The sequence below is a fragment of the Amblyraja radiata genome, unplaced genomic scaffold (genome assembly GCF_010909765.2).
Source record: "Amblyraja radiata isolate CabotCenter1 unplaced genomic scaffold, sAmbRad1.1.pri scaffold_859_ctg1, whole genome shotgun sequence".
In the NCBI taxonomy this organism is placed as follows: domain Eukaryota; kingdom Metazoa; phylum Chordata; class Chondrichthyes; order Rajiformes; family Rajidae; genus Amblyraja; species Amblyraja radiata.
This window is the reverse complement of record NW_022630860.1, coordinates 1-15964: the sequence shown is the minus strand read 5'-3', so window position 1 is coordinate 15964 and position 15964 is coordinate 1. Positions and strand designations below refer to the sequence as shown.

General features: G+C 51.3%; 1 protein-coding gene across 1 annotated transcript in view; it reads right to left on the bottom strand.

The window, feature by feature from the left end:
- The window catches only part of LOC116970408 (potassium voltage-gated channel subfamily H member 6-like), a gene marked incomplete at its 5' end in the record, with an annotated part of 31598 nt that extends 26876 nt beyond the window's left edge, over positions 1 to 4722 (bottom strand). Inside the window, 2 exons of the mRNA XM_033017061.1 lie at positions 1827 to 2249; positions 4567 to 4722. Of these exons, the coding sequence (XP_032872952.1) occupies positions 1827 to 2249; positions 4567 to 4722 (579 nt within the window). The remainder of the gene's footprint in view (positions 1 to 1826; positions 2250 to 4566) is intronic.
- Positions 4723 to 15964: the final 11242 nt, after the last annotated feature.

Genomic DNA, 15964 nt, shown 5'->3' with positions numbered 1-15964 from the left:
CGCGCGGAGGTCGAGCGAGTGACGTGAAGTTCGAGCGGTCCGCGGGAAGTTCGCGCATGACATACGGCGTCAAGACACTGCGCACGCCCGTCGGGGCGGTGCGTGCGGCGTTGAGACGCTGCGGGCCAGCAGGCCGTTGCCGCGCGGAATTTTTGAACACGGTCAGTTTTTCGGAGCCCTGCGCGATGTCGAGACCAGCTCCGCACAACTCCATACGGCTCCGGCGATCGAAGTGGGACCGGCCCCGCGAGGCCGTACGGCTCAAGCGACCACGTTAGGTCGCGATTGCCGCATGGAGGCGCATGCTCGTGGGACAGGCCCTTTAGTCACAGATTGAAGCTCCTTCTACACTGCTCCATCACAGTCTAAGGGCATGAGTGAGACATGGAGTAAGGCTCCCTCTCACCACACACTCCATAGGTCTCACATATGCATCTTCCCCTCTGCAGTTACCTTGGGCCAGACTCCTGGTGAGGTTTCTCAGCATCACAAGTGTGGTATATGACTGAGTAACAGACCCCGAGTCACACATTTAATATTCACAGATGCCCGTGAGTTGTGACTGTCCCATCTCACTCTGTGTGGGAGCCATTCAGACTCGAGTTGCACGGCACATGCTCCCAGTTACCTGCAGTTAACTAAAGGGCCAGCTCTGTGCCACTAGATGCACAGAATCTCTTGCCCAGAGTAGGGGAATCGAGGGACCAGAGGACATAGGTTCAAGGTGAAGTGGAAAAGATTTATTAGGAATCTGAGGGGTAACTTTGTCACACCAAGGGTGGTGGGTGCATGGAACAAGCTGCCAGAGGAGGTAGTTAAGGCTGGGACTATCCCAACGTTTAAGAAACAGTTAGACAGGTACATGGATAGGACAAGTTTGGAGGGATATGGACCAAAAGCAGGCAGGTGGGTGTAGTGTAGCTGGGACATGTTGGCTGGTGTGGGCAAGTTGGGCCGAAGGGCCTGTTTCCACGCTCTATGATTCTCTATGACTCATTGGTTCAGCAAAGGCTGAGCCGTGAGCCGCCTTTCCGTGACGTGGAGAGATGCATATTGTACAGGCTGCTCCTGCACCCTCTACACTTCCTCACCCTCGTCTTCCGTCCGGACACGCCCTGGCGGTCCGTGTTATCACCTGACGGCAGGAGCGGTCCCCAGTGGAGGTCTCTCTATAGAGGGAGTCCTCCCTCTTTACATCGGGAACCTGGGGTTGGAGAGTGTTGCACAGAGCTGTGGCGTGCAACAGATATTTAATCAGTTCACGGACTGGCCAGCCGCCTGTCACGTCTGCGGCGAGAAATGAATATGGAGTGTGAGAGGTTGCAGCCCCTTGTTCTACTATCTGAAGGGGCTGCTCCTCAATGTTGGGCTTCACTTTGGCCCCATGCTCCTGATCTTTGGACACCTAGTACAGAGGGGGGAGGGTCGGGAGGGTGGTCTCCCTGTCGGTTTGCTCCTGGGCCTGGCCACGATGGCCATTCGCAGGTCTAGGCTGCGGGCAGTCAATGGTCACACCAGAGTCGATTGCCTGTCCCTCTTCTGGGCCTATGTCTGTGCCCGTGTGTCCCTGTGGTGGGGACAAGCGGTGTCCACGGGGACTCTGGAGGCCTTCCGTCAATGCTGGTCGAGTGATTTGTTGATAAAGTTGGCGATATTTTAATTTGGTAACTGGTTGTTTGTAAACTGCCAATATAGGCAGCCTTTGATCGTGTTACTGCTCTGTATCTTTGTCTGTTTTGAATAAAAGCATTTTGTATTATATTTAAAAGGTTAGACACACAATGACAAGCTGCAACATCCAGGTGTGCTTTGGTTTTTTTTCTCACCTGAAGTTTGTTTTTTCTCCTTCAATTTCTTCTCAAACTTGTTCCTCATCAGCTCGATGTTGTCGACGGAGGAGGCTCGGCGGATGCCGGGGCAGCTGTCTCCGGGCTGGATCTGGATCAGGTTGGTGTTGGGGCATCGGAGGTCCGGCTCCGGGCTGAGCTCCTGCCCTGGGGAGGGGTCGCCCCAAGGTCCGCTGGCCGCCGACCTGTCGATGAGATCCGCCAGAGATTCCCACTCGCCCGCGGTGGGCTGCACGCAGTTGTCGGTGCGGGTGTCGTACAGCTCCTGCATTGCCAGCGAGTCCCTCTCCGACTGCTGCTGGTCGTCGGGCACCAGGTCAAAGCCCTCCTTGGCCAGCGACTGCTGACTCAGCGTCATCGTCCGCAGCGAGGGCAGCTTCAGCCTGAACACCTTCCCTCGACCTGGGCACAGAGACAAGGACACGGGGTCGGCCACCAGCACCGCGGCAAGGAGGGGAGGGGGATGGGGGCATGAGGGCACGGGACAAGGGCAGTGATGGGGCAGGGCAGGCAGTAGCAGAAAGACAAAGTACAAGGGATCAGCTCAGTACAGAGGTAGGGCAGGAGTGGAGGGGATGGAGGGGAGTTGGTGGAGGAGGAGAGGGTGCAGGGGTGGTGGAGGGTGGAAGGGGAGGGGTGTGGAAGGAATGGGTGAAGGGGGAGTAGGGTAGAGGGGGAGTGGAGGGGGAGGGGAGTGGAGGGGGAGGAGGGTAGAGGGGGAGTGGAGGGGGAGTGGGGTAGAGGGGGAGTGGAGGGGGAGGGGAGTGGAGGGGAGGAGGGTAGAGGGGGAGTTGAGGGGGAGTGGGGTAGAGGGGGAGTGGAGGGGGAGGGGAGTGGAGGGGGAGGGGAGTGGAGGGGAGGGGAGGGGGAGGGGAGTTGAGGGGGAGGGGAGTGGAGGGGGGTGAGGGGGAGGGGTGGGGGGGAGGGAGGTTATGGCATGTGGGTGGGGCAAGGGCTGAAGGCAGTGAAGGGGCAGGGCAGGAGAGAGAAAGGCGTCAGTGAGGGGTTAGAGGGAAGTGTGGACAGGGGCAGATGCAGAGAGACCAAGGGCAGCACAGTGTGGGGGAGGGTGTGTGTTGTCGGAGGGGGAGACATTGGACTGAGGGTAAGAGGGGGATCAGGGGAGAGAGCATGGGAAGAGGGGGAGAAATGGCAGTGGATGCAGGGATCTGACATCCATGGTGTGAGCGATGCCCCTGGCAGGCTAGACTGCAGATCAAGGATGTGGACTGGGGAGCATTGTAACGTGGATAAAAGCACATCTTTTTCTATGAAGCTCGAGCTGGGAGACTTGTTACGGAACTGGCTGCCTCAGTGATTTAAACATGTCTTTGCAGTAGGATGTATCTCCCAGCTCCAGTAGAGAGGCCTGAGCACATTATCCAGGCCAACACACCGGGCGTGACGTCGGGGGAGATGGGAACCGGAGGAGGCCTGCACTGGGACATGGGCCACACTGGGAGAGGAGGGCCACACTGGGGGAGGAGGGGGGCACTGGGGGAGGGGGGCCACACTGGGGGAGGAGGGCCACACTGGGGGAGGGGGGCCACACTGTGGGAGGAGGGGGGCCACTGGGGGAGGAGGGCCACACTGGGGGAGGAGGGCCACACTGGGGGAGGAGGGGGGCCACACTGGGGGAGGAGGGCCACACTGGGAGGGGAGGGCCACACTGGGGGAGGAGGGGGGCACTGGGGGAGGAGGGGGGCACTGGGGGAGGAGGGGGGCACTGGGGGAGGGGGGCCACACTGGGGGAGGAGGGGGACACTGGGGGAGGAGGGGGGCACTGGGGGAGGAGGGGGGCACTGGGGGAGGGGGGCCACACTGGGGGAGGAGGGGGGCACTGGGGGAGGGGGGCACTGGGGGAGGGGGGCCACACTGGGGGAGGGGGGCCACACTGGGGGAGGAGGGGGGCCACACTGGGAGAGGAGGGCCACACTGGGGGAGGAGGGCCACACTGGGGGAGGGGGGCCACACTGGGGGAGGAGGGCCACACTGTGGGGGAGGAGGGCAGCATGGAGAGAGGGGGGGGGCTTTCTCACTGAGATCTGCAGCCATGAGGAGCACGCTCTTGGTGTAGCTGAGAGGACCACCGCCCCACCTGACCCCTGCAGGGCCAGTGTGGAGAGAGCTTCAGCCGGCACCAACCAGCCCTGCGGGGTGTGCATAGGACGCACTATCTGGCCATCACGGTGGAACTGCTGCCTCACGGCGCCACAGACCCAGGTTCAATCGTGTGTGTGTAGGGGAATGGACGAGAAACTGGGATAACATTCAACTGGTGTGAACAGGTGGTTGGCGTGAACTTGGTGGGCCGAAGGGCCTGTTTCCATGCTGTATCACTAAGCTAAACCAAACTAGGCATAGGGCATTTGACCAAACCTGTGCTTTCCCCTTCCCCACACTGAGAGCACAGTGATTTGGGGGCAGGGGGCCATGTAACAGTAGTTTGAAGGGGCAGGGGTCAGGGGTCAGGGGGCAGGGGGCCATGTAAAAGTAGTTTGAAGGGGCAGGGGTCAGGGGTCAGGGGGCAGGGGGCCATGTGTCTGTGGTTTGAGGGGGCAGAGTGCCCTGTGTCGGTGCTGTGCACTCTGTCGCCACCGTGTGGCAGGGAATGGTGTGCTCGGGACGTCGGCTACCGTGGGCTGGGTCTGGGAACCAGAGCGGGGGAACCGGCCAGTCGGCGGTCGATGTGCTGACGCTGCCACCACCTGGTACCTACTGGAAGTGCAGCAGTCCAGGGGCAAGCGATGACTCCTCTCTTGGCCCATCTTCTGGGAGGTGCCCCCCTGCTCCTCAAAGTTCATGATGAACATGGTAACCGCCCCCTCCTCATTCTTGACCGGGACCACGTCCACCAGGCAGGGCAAGCACGAGCCTGAAACACAGAAGCACAGTGAGCCGCGGCCGCTGCTGATTACCTCTCCCCAGTTGCTAGTCCTCCATCCACCCATCACCATTCAGTCCAACCCCAGGGTTCACCATCAGTCCCTGCACACCCCCTCACCCCCAAGTTGCCCCATCTATACATGCCCGCATTTGGCCCTTATCCCTCTAAACCTTTCATATCCAAGTGCCTGTCCAACAGGGTAGAATTCAAAGCTACGTGGCTGAGCTGCCAAAGGCAGGGTGGGCCTGGGCTTGTCTAACTCCCCAGGTTTACCCTTTGATGCTCCTCTGTCCCAGCTCACAGCCCCCACACTCTCTGCCCGTGACCGACAAGTCCCCCACACATGCCTGGCATCAACCACAGCTGGCATTGAAGTTTACCCAATTGGTCAGGTACATGATACAAGACCTATGATGTATGTAGGTTTGGAGTTTAGGTTTGGGTTTTGTGAGTCAAACACAGGCAGGTGCGACTAGCGTAGATGGGGCTACTTGGTTGACATGGGCAAGTTGAGCCGAAGGCCTGTTTCCCTGCTGTACGACTGTAATCACAGGCCCACAATTCAACAACTCCAGGCATTGCTGAATCATTCCGAGTGCTTTCTCCTAGATCTTGCACCCTCCCCACTTTTCCCACAGTGCTCCCCCTCCTCATCGGTCACTCCACTGAAGGACAGAGAGCGCAATTCAACCATGAGGGCATCACATCTGTGTACAACCAGGGCTACAGCCACAAGGACTACTGGATAGTGGATGCCCCCCGGCCTTGTGACTACCAGCCCAGTGATGACCAGCCCATTGACCACTAGCCCTGTGGCACTGGGTCACGTATGCTGGTGTGCTTTGGCAGAGACTTCTACCAAGCGCTACTTTGCCGCTGCTTGTACTGCCCAGTCCATCACGGGCACTGACCACCCCACCATCAAAGGGATTCACAGGAGCCGCTGCCTCAAAAAGGCAGCTAGCTTCATAAGAGACCCACACCACCCTGGCCACACACTCATTTCACCCCTGCCATCAAGAAGAAGGTATAGGAAAACTGTAAGTCCGGATTCAGGAACAGCTTCTTCCCTCCTTAGGCCATTAGGTGTTTAGGCCATTAGGTTTTTAGGCCATTAAACACTACAACCTCCAATAAGCTCTGAACTACATAGACTATTATTGTTATTATTGCACGATGTGTGTGTGTGTGTGTGTGCACACACAATGAACTTTTTCTCTCCTTTATTATATATTGTTTACAGTGTACTATGGTTACACACTCTGTTGTGCTGCTGCAAGCAAGAATGTCATGGTTCTATGTGGGACATATGACAATAAAAGACTCTTGCCCTGATCAATACCCCCCCCCCCCCCCCCCCCCCCCCCCCAGACCCGTCCCCACAGCCTTTGGCTGCTTCTCCTGACCCAGCTGTGTCAGACTGAACGAGCCTGGGCTCGCCCCATGCAGGAGGTGATCCTAACTCCAGGCAGTGGCGGAGTCTTGCCCGGTCACCCACGGCACGGCAGCTCAACGTTCCCTCACCGTGCCGCAGTGCACTACAGACCATGTATCAGTGTCAGTCGCACGTCACTCTACTTCTCAGAGGGCAGAAGTGGATGGTTGACCCAACAATAAGTTTGAAATTCCTCCACATACACTGGCGGACAGGAACCAGGCCACGAGGAACAATGTGCACACCTTACACCTGTCGGATATCGACCAGTTGCGTCAACAGTGGAGCAGCACAAACTCACTCACACTCCTTATCCTAAACACACATCTCTGGCCTTCCTTTGCCTGAAACAGGAGGTCAGGTGTGCAAAGACCATGGGTCAAGCTCTGGCTCCCAGTCCAGTATCGTTCTGGTCTGCGTCCCATCTCTGCTGTAAGGAGCTCACACCGACTCAATACTCAGTGACATATATATATATATTATATATCAAGTCAGGTCAAGAGAGTTTATTGTCATGTGGCCCAGATAGGACAATGAAATTCTTGCTTGCTGCTGCGCATCAGAATATGTAAAAGCCCTGTCCCACTGTATGAGTTCATTCAAGAGCTCTCTAGCGTTTAAAAAAAAAATCAAACTCGTGGTAAGCGCGTAGAATGTATGTAACGAGTACGTCGGAACTCGGGGACGTCTCTTAGCGGCTCGTAACTAACGGCAGGTACTCGGGAAACGCGGTAAGCTCGGGAAGACTCGTGAAGATTTTTCAACATGTTGAAAAATGTCCACGAGAGCCCTGAGTACCTACGAGCTACATATATATTTATATATATATATATATATATATATATATAATGTTGTGCAGCTGCAAGTAAAGTTTTCATAGTTCTATCTGGGACATATGACAATAAAACACTCTTGACTCGTGACTGCATTCTGTTCCGCCCACAGGGCACACAGGACCGTACTGAGATCCCCACCCCACATCATGCTGGGTGGCCCTGGAGGGTCTCACGCTCCCTCGGTCACTGCCCCCACCCCTGCTGCTTGGTCCCTTTAAGAGTGTCTCTACGATCAGACACGTTGGGCTGCATTCCAACAACTGCAGCCCATCAGGTTCGTTTCACTGTCGATTGAGCAGCTGAGAGGAGGAGCAGCGAGGCAGATTAAAAAAATCTGAAGAAGGGTCTCCACCCAAAACGTCACCCATTCCTTCTCTCCAGAGATGCTGCCTGTCCCGCTGAGTTACTACAGCTTTTGGTGTCTACCTTCGGTTTAAACCAGCATCTGCAGTTCCTTCTTACACAGATGTAAAAAGCAGCCGTCAATGTCCCAGAGAGGCTGCTGCTAGTGGCGCGTGAAAGGGAGGCAGGCACTAGCTGCAGTGGACTATTGGGAGCCACTGTGGTTGGAGAGGCTGGGATGGGGTGCAAGGGCTTTGTTGAGGCTAAGTGCTGAGGCCTTGGCTGGTGAGGCTTCAGACAGGAGGCTGAGCAGAGGGTGACGGCAAGTTAAGGTGCGGTCTGTTTTTGTTGTAACTTCTCTTTGGTCTTCGTGCATTAGAGATGGCAGCCAGTTGGGCTAGAGAACTGGCGGATTAGGCTGATGCACTAAGGGCGTGGATAGGTACATGCTACGGGAATGTGATAGCCAAAGGCAACTCTTTCTCTTCCCCAGCTAGCCTTTTCTGCAGGGTTCCACAAGGCTTCATCCTAGGCCCCATTCTCTTCTCTCTCTACATGCTCCCCCTCAGCCAAGTCATTCAAAGGCATGGCATTTCTTTCCACTGACATGCAGATGATACATAGCTCTATCTCCCCCTGAATCCCAACAACCGGTCTAATTTAAACAGCCTCACGCACTGCCTCGATGATTTAAAATGCTGGATGGCTCAGAACTTCCTCCAACTTAACGAGAGCAAGTCTGAGGTCATCTACTCGGCCCCTCCGACCCCATCAAAACGATAACAGGCAGCCTTGGAAGCCTAACCTCCTTAGTCAAACCGCACGTCAAAAACCTTGGCGTGATATTTGACTCCGCGTTAAAGTTTGACAAACAAGTCAACTCTGTGGTAAAAGCTAGTTTCTTCCAGCTTCGTACAAGAGCTAAAATCAAATCATTCCTCAAATTCGACGACCTTGAAAAAAATCATCCACGCATTCATCTTCTTGATTCCCTAAACACTGGCATCAGCCAATCATCCCTGTCCCGTCTGCAATTGGTCCAAAACGCCGCAGCAAGACTTCTGACGGGTACCCGTAAAAGGGACCACATCACCCCGATCCTGGCCTCTCTCCATTGGCTCCCAGTACGGTACAGAATTAACTTCAAGCTCCTTTTATACGCTTACGTTTCCTCACCCTATATCAAAAATCTTCTAACAACTATTGTACCTCCAGGTCCCTCAGGTGGGCCGACTTGGGGCTACTGACTATCCCGCCGTCTAGGTTTAAGCTCAGGGGTGACCGCACTTTGGCGGTTGCAGCACCTAAACAGTGGAATAGCATCCTGCTCCTCATCAGAACTGCACCCACCATCGACCCCTTTAAGTCACGCCTCAAAACCTATTTCTACACCCAAGCGTTTTTGAGCCCCGCTGAGGGGGCGTTGTAAACATTTTATGTATGTATCGTTAGGTTTGTCTACTGTTGTATGTATCAAATTTAGTACCTGCACTGATGTGAAGCACTTTGGTCAACGTGAGTTGTTTTTAAACGTGCTATACAAAAAATATATTATTAATATCATTATTATAGAAACCTGACTATAGGTGGAATGGGACAGGCGGCTTAATGTTCCAGGGTTCCACAGGCAAGATGGAGGTGGGGGATTAGAGAAGGAGGGCGGGGGGTAAAGAAAAAACCATCACAGCAGTCTGAGATGACGTTACTGAAGAATTGACCAGTGAGGCTAGATGGGTTCATCTTGTTGCAATTGTATTACAGGTCCCCCCACAACTGGTCAAATAATTAGTGGAACAAATATGCCAACAGACTGCAGTCAGCTGGAAGAACCATAGGGTCGTCAAAGCGGGGGATTTTAGCTTTCCAAATATATACAGGGATTGTGTGAATGGTTGGATGGGGTGAAAAAATAATGTAAGTTCAGGTACATTTTCTCAGGCAACAAGTAGAGAGCCCTACATGGGAGAAAGTAACGCTTGATCTATCCTTAGGGAAGTGAACAGGTCAAGTGTCTGACGTTTCACCTGCTCCTCCTCCAACCTCATCTACTGCATCCGCTGTCAACTTCTCTACATCGGTGAGACTAAGCGCAGGCTTGGCGATCGCTTCACCCAACACCTCCGCTCAGTTCGCAATAACCAACCTGATCTCCCAGTGGCTCAACACCTCAACCCCTCTCCCATTCCGAATCCAACCTTTCTGTCCTGGGTCTCCTCCATTGCCAGAGTGAGGCCCAGCGCAAATTGGAGGAACAGCACCTCATATTTCGCTTGGGTAGTTTACACCCCAGCAGTATGAACATTGACGTCTCCAATTTCAGATAGTCCTTGCTTTCTCCCTCCTTCCCCTCCCCCTTCCCAGCTCCCCCACAAGACTACCACCTCTTCCTTTCGTTTCCCTGCCCCCCCCCATCAGTCTGAAGAAGGGTCTCGACCTGAAACATCGCCTATTCCTTCTCTCCATAGATGCCGCCTCACCCGCTGAGTTTCTCCAGCATTTTTGTCTACCTTCGAAGTTTCAGTGGGTGAGCCTTTTGGGACCAGCAGTTCCATTATATAAGGACAGGGCTGGGCCTCGTCAAAGTTCTGAATTGGGGCAAGGCCAACGTTTAGACAGGAACATGCTAAAGTTGACTGCAGAAACAGGGCAAAGGGACACACAGAAAGTGGAATGCTTTTAAAATGGTCATACTGAGAGTTCAGGGTATGCATGTTCCTGTTAGAGTGAATGGCAAGTCAGGTAGGCTGATGAGAGAAATTAAGACCCTGGTCATGAGAAAGGAGGCGTGGGTCAGGTATAGACAGCTGGGATCAAGTGCATCCCTGGAGGAGTATAGGGGATTGAGAAGCATACTTTGGAAGGAAATGAGGATGAGCAAAAAGGGAGCATGAAGCAGCAAATGGACTTCAATTAAGACGTCCTTGCAGTGAATGGTGGAGTCCTGGAGAGAGATGTGGAGCCAAGGGATCTAGAAGTACAAGTACATAGTTCCTTCAAAATGGCGTTAAGGTAGATAGGGTGATGTGGAAGGATTTTGGCACACCACACATAATCATTCAGTGAATTAAGTCTCGAAAATGGGAAGTTATCTTGCAGTTGTACAAGATGCTAGTGAGGCTGTACATGGAGGGTCATGTTCAGTTTTGGTCACCCTGCTATTGGAAATGATGCCATGAAGCTGGAAAACGTGCAGAGAAGATTTACAAGGAAGTTGCCTCGTAAAGACTCGCGGGCTGGGTTGCAGGGAGAGGTTGGACAGGCTGGGACTTAATCCCTTGGAGTGCAGGATGCTGAGGAGTGATCTTATATAGGTGGATAAAATCATGACGGGAATAGATAGGGTAAACACAGTCCTTTTCACAGGCTAGGGGGACCACAAACTAGGGGGCACAGGTTTCAGGTGAGAGGGGGAAAGATTTAATAGGAACCTGAGGGGTGGCATTTTGTGGGTATATGGAATGAGCTCCCAGAGGATGTGTTGTGGTAGATACAATAATAGCATTCAAGAGACATTTGGAATTCTACATGGATAGGAACTGTTTGGAGGGATGTGGGCCAAACGTGGACCATATTTAGTCCAATATGCTCCAAATATTGGGAATAGCTTGGATAGGACAGCTGGGTCGAAGGGCTGTTTCTCTGTTGCATGGTTCTCTATGACATTGGCTCAGGGACAGGAGGCAAGGGCCGATCATGTCACCTTCAGGGCAACGCCTGCAGCCGAATGGCCTACTCCTGCACCTATTGTCTTTTGTCTATAATGCACTTGTAGAACAGAGTGTAGCTGAAAGAAATACTGGAGGAGGTTTCAAGCTGAAACAAGTAATATGGAGTTAGAATTTAAACTTCAATGTTCTCTGCCAAACCCCTAGTCTCATGGTCATTAGCACCATGAAACGACAATGGTCCCAAGATTAAAATGCAGCACTTTCTTCCCTAACTTCATACAATATCCGAGGACGCGCTTAGTCAGATCCTGAGAATTGATCCACCTCAGTATTCCTTAAAATCGCTAGCACTTCCTCCCTTGTTGATTCAAAAATGCTGCATTGATGATCATGGTCACCATGGTTCATAAGTCAGAGGAACAGAATTGGGCCATTTGGCCCATCGAGTCGACTCTGCCATCCAATCACGGCCGATGGACTTTATCTTGCACTGAATGTTATTTCATGTTATTTCCCGTTATTATGTATCTGTCTGTACACCGTGGATGGTTGGAATTTGTTTCATTATACTATCTTTGATCGGACTTTACTGGACTATACCTCGCATTATTCACATTATTCCCTTATTATCTGTACATTGTGGGCGGCTCGATTGTAATCGTGTATTGTCTTTCCACTGACTGGCTAGCATGCAACAAAGCTTTTCGCCAAACCTCGGTACATGTGACAATAAACTTAACTCAATCTATCTGTCCCTCTCAACCCCATTTTACTTCGGAGTCACGTGAGTGACTACGTGAAGAACCCGCTTCCAACGCATGCGTGTCATATCGCTACACGCATTGCACGAGTCAACAGAAGGGTGGAGGACATCCCCCAGTAACGGGAGAAGGAAAAAAGGTCCAGCAAAAGGCAGGTAAGGACTCTACATTTTTATTCACAGAAAAATGGACAGAGTGAAAAGGAAGCGGTCTGCAAAAAAGCTGCCCGAGAAACGCGTTGTAAACGTGGATGAACGGCAGAGACAGCAGCCGTCGGCTCTAGATGCCTCGGTAGAGGAATCAGCTGTGCCAGAAATCATTCTGGCACCGACGAAACTTACTCACCGGCCGGGAGGCAAAGTTCAAACAAAAACGCACCATCTAGCAGAGCCCGACTTGGAGCAGCAGCGGGCGACCAGCCCGTATCAATATCGGACCAGGGCTGAACGGGTGCGGGAGACGGAACAAACCTGCTATGAGTGGCTGCATACGGAGCAGCCAGGAGAAACAGCTGACCGGGAACAAACGTGGACCGACAGTCGGGACCGGTGTGGCCAGCGGCGGGACGAGGAAGCCCGCAAACCAGCACCCGTGAGTACCGGGGACGGGAACAGCGGGGATACAGAGAAGAGCAGCACACTGCTGAAAGGCTGCAGGAATGGGAGCAGCCAAAAATAGCAAGTGCAGCTCACCGTCTAAAGGAGCTGCTGGAGGAGCTCCTTCACAGTGGCAGTCCCATGAATGTGGAGACTAGCCACAGTGGGCAGACAAGCCCCATATGGGTACCCCGTGAGGGACCCCTGAAATCTCGACCTCTTTGGAGGAGAGTGGGCAGGACCCTGATGGGCCAGACCCTGATCACACAGCTTCCCATGATCCTGAATCTGCAGAAAAACATACACTGCTGGACATGGTGGCTGATTACTTCAAACCAAGTCAAACAGGGGCAGACTTGGATTCCAGGATGGCAGCCAGTATTAACTACATGTCTGGCCATCAACTCCAACAACAAATATTCACAGAGACACTGGCCAGACATCTGCCACCTGGTAACTGTGATGCATTACAAATCCCCAGTGTCAACCAATGCATTTGGAAGCATATGGGGAAGGACATCAGGAACCATGATCTCAAAATCCAGAAAGCCTTAAAGGGGCTTACGGCAGGGATCACAGCTTACATCCGCACCCTGGACAAAACAGAGCAAACTAAAGGCCACCAAGACGCACTAGCCCTGTTCTGTAATGTACAATATGAGCTGAATAGCATGCGGAGGGCGGCTATTCAGCCAGCACTGGATCCTAAATATGCAACAATTTGCAAACAAAGAGCCGTTTAAAACCCCAACCCTTTTGTTTGGGGAAGCCAAGACACTGGGGCTCATCAAAACCAGCGCAAAGGCTTATTTTGGATCACGGTACCAGCCACATGGAAGACCGAAAAGTGTGGCTTATATCAGTGGCAGTGCCAGAACCCAATATAACCCGCAGCAGCCTTCTTTTAGGGTATGGCCAGGGACGGCCACCCTGGAAGATGCGGAAGCCTAAACCTCCAGTACAACCACGAACACGAATAAAAACAAAACCCCCTTTTTTCAAAAAACAAAGAAAATAATACAACCACCAGTAACCATGGAGGTAGGTGGGTGTGGTTCTTTTGTAAAAAGGGACCCACGACGGTGGGAGGGAGGTTGCAATACTACAGTGACGAATGGTGTAAAATCACTACAGACTCGTATGTTCTAAGCAGTATTCAGGGTTATCTGATAGAATTTACTCATCCCAATAACCCCCCGGTACAACATACACCAGAAAGGCATTTCGTCCTTACAAAAACCGAACAATCTAAAGCCCACATGGAGCTACAACGATTGTATACAAAAGGTGTGATTGAGCATACTACTCATGAACAATTAAAATTTGTATCAAACATATTTATTAAAAATAAAAAAGATGGGGGTTGCAGGATTATCATTGACCTTTCAACCCTAAACACATTCGTTCAATATGTTCATTTTAAGATGGATACCTTTATCACTGCTAAAGAATTAGTATCAGCTGGTTTCCATATGACAAGCATTGACTTAAAAGATGCATACTATACAGTACCCATCAGAGGGGAACACAGACGGTAGTTAAGTGTAAATTGATACCAGAAACGAATATGGATTATCTAGGATTCACCATTAACACGGTCAATATGTTAGTAACTTTACCAATAAATAAAGCCGCAGCCCTACAGGAGGATTGCAGCGAGCTTCTTAACACCAACAGACCCTCCATTAGACGGGTAGGCCGGATAATTGGGAAGATTGTGGCTACATTCCCGGCCACACATTTTGGGCCATTACATTATCAAAATTTGCAAAGAGCAAAAATTAGAGCACTCAAATTTAACAAAGGTCATTTTGATAGACCTATGGAGCTGCCTACGGAAGCTATAATTGAACTACAGTGGTGGGAACATAGCATTAGGTATTGCTCCAACCCCATCATTATTGACAACTCGTCTATGGTATTACAAAATGGTGTATCCAAAGAAACATTGGATATCGGCAACATACCTACCAGGTAAGCTAAATTCAGTGGCAGACACCAGGTCACGCAAATTTAATGAAAACACGGAATGGATGTTAAATAAAAATGTATTTGCTGAAATACAGCAAAATATGGTAGACCAGATATTGATATTTTTGCGTCCAGGTTGAATCACCAATTACCAAGGTATGTGTCCTGGGAACCAGACCCTGGGGCAGAAGCTACAGATGCTTTCTCACTGCATTGGGGGAAATGGCGTTTTTTTATGCTTTTCCCCCATTCTGCATCATCAATCGGGTACAAAGGTAAATTCAACAATATTCGGCATCTGGGATTCTCATAGTACCCGATTGGCCTACTCAACCGTGGTATTCGGTCATACAGGGGATGGTGTTAGAACCATGTTCCATTATTGGACATAGCCCGAATTTATTAATTCATCCAGTAACTGGAGGGGGGCAGTCACCCATGCCATAAGACTATGGATTTGTTGATTTGTAGAGTCTGAAAGACCCACTACCGGCATGGGGCTGTCAGGACAGGACGATGAATCTCATCACATCCGCACAAAGACTATCAACACGGAAGCAGTACCTCGGACACATCAAGAAATGGGGCATATATACTGCTTTGACAACAACCTAGACCAAAGGGCCAAGAACATTCCGGCCGTATTGGAATTCTTAACAAACCTCCATTATGATAAACGATTGGGCTACAGTGCCATCAATAGTGCCAGAAGTGCACTCTCCAATTACCTATCACAAGGAACGGAGCGGCATACGGTGGGAACGCACCCCCTGGTAACAAAACTTATGAGGGCATATTCAATGCAAATCCCCCTAAAACCAGGTACTCCAAAATCTGGGATGTGGGTGTCGTTTTAAACATGCTGAGGAGCTGGTCGCCCATAAACAGCATTATCACTGCAGAAACTGACCATGAAGATGGTTATGCTCATGGCGTTAGTTACTGCAACGAGTCCAGTCATTAAGCAAACTGAGCCTGGACTCCTTGATCATCTCACGAGAGAAACTGGTGTTTGTCATACATGAGTTAATAAAACAAACAGACCAGGTTCATCGGGTCAAGTGATTGAATTTATGGCATATCTATATGACGAAGTCTGTGTATAGCAAGACATATCCAATTATACATGGAATATACTAAGAGCATTCGAGGTCAGGAAATGGCTTTGTTAATTTCTTACAAGAAACCGCACAAAAGGGTCACGACCCAAACTATCTCAAGGTGGCTCAAATGTGTCCTAAAGATGGCAGGAATAAACACTAATGGTTTAAAATCTCATTCCACCAGGGCTGCAGCAAAATCCGCAACAAAAATTCTGAGGTACCCACGGACCAAATCCTCAGAATAGCAGGATGGTCATCCGAAAGGACTTTCCAAAGGTTTTATAATAAACCAGTTTTGGAGCCATCATCATTTTCGGAAAGCATTTTACGTTCAATATTATAATTTGCCCGAAGGGTTACATGGGCTATGATTTCAATTAATAAATGTATTTTCTCGTTATATCACACAAGTCTTTGTATAAGTGTGTCTAAATTGCTAATGATACTCTCTCCAATACCCAGGCAGTTGTGAAGCATGGACTCGTTCCACGGCATGAGGTCACAGAGCTTTGAAGCTT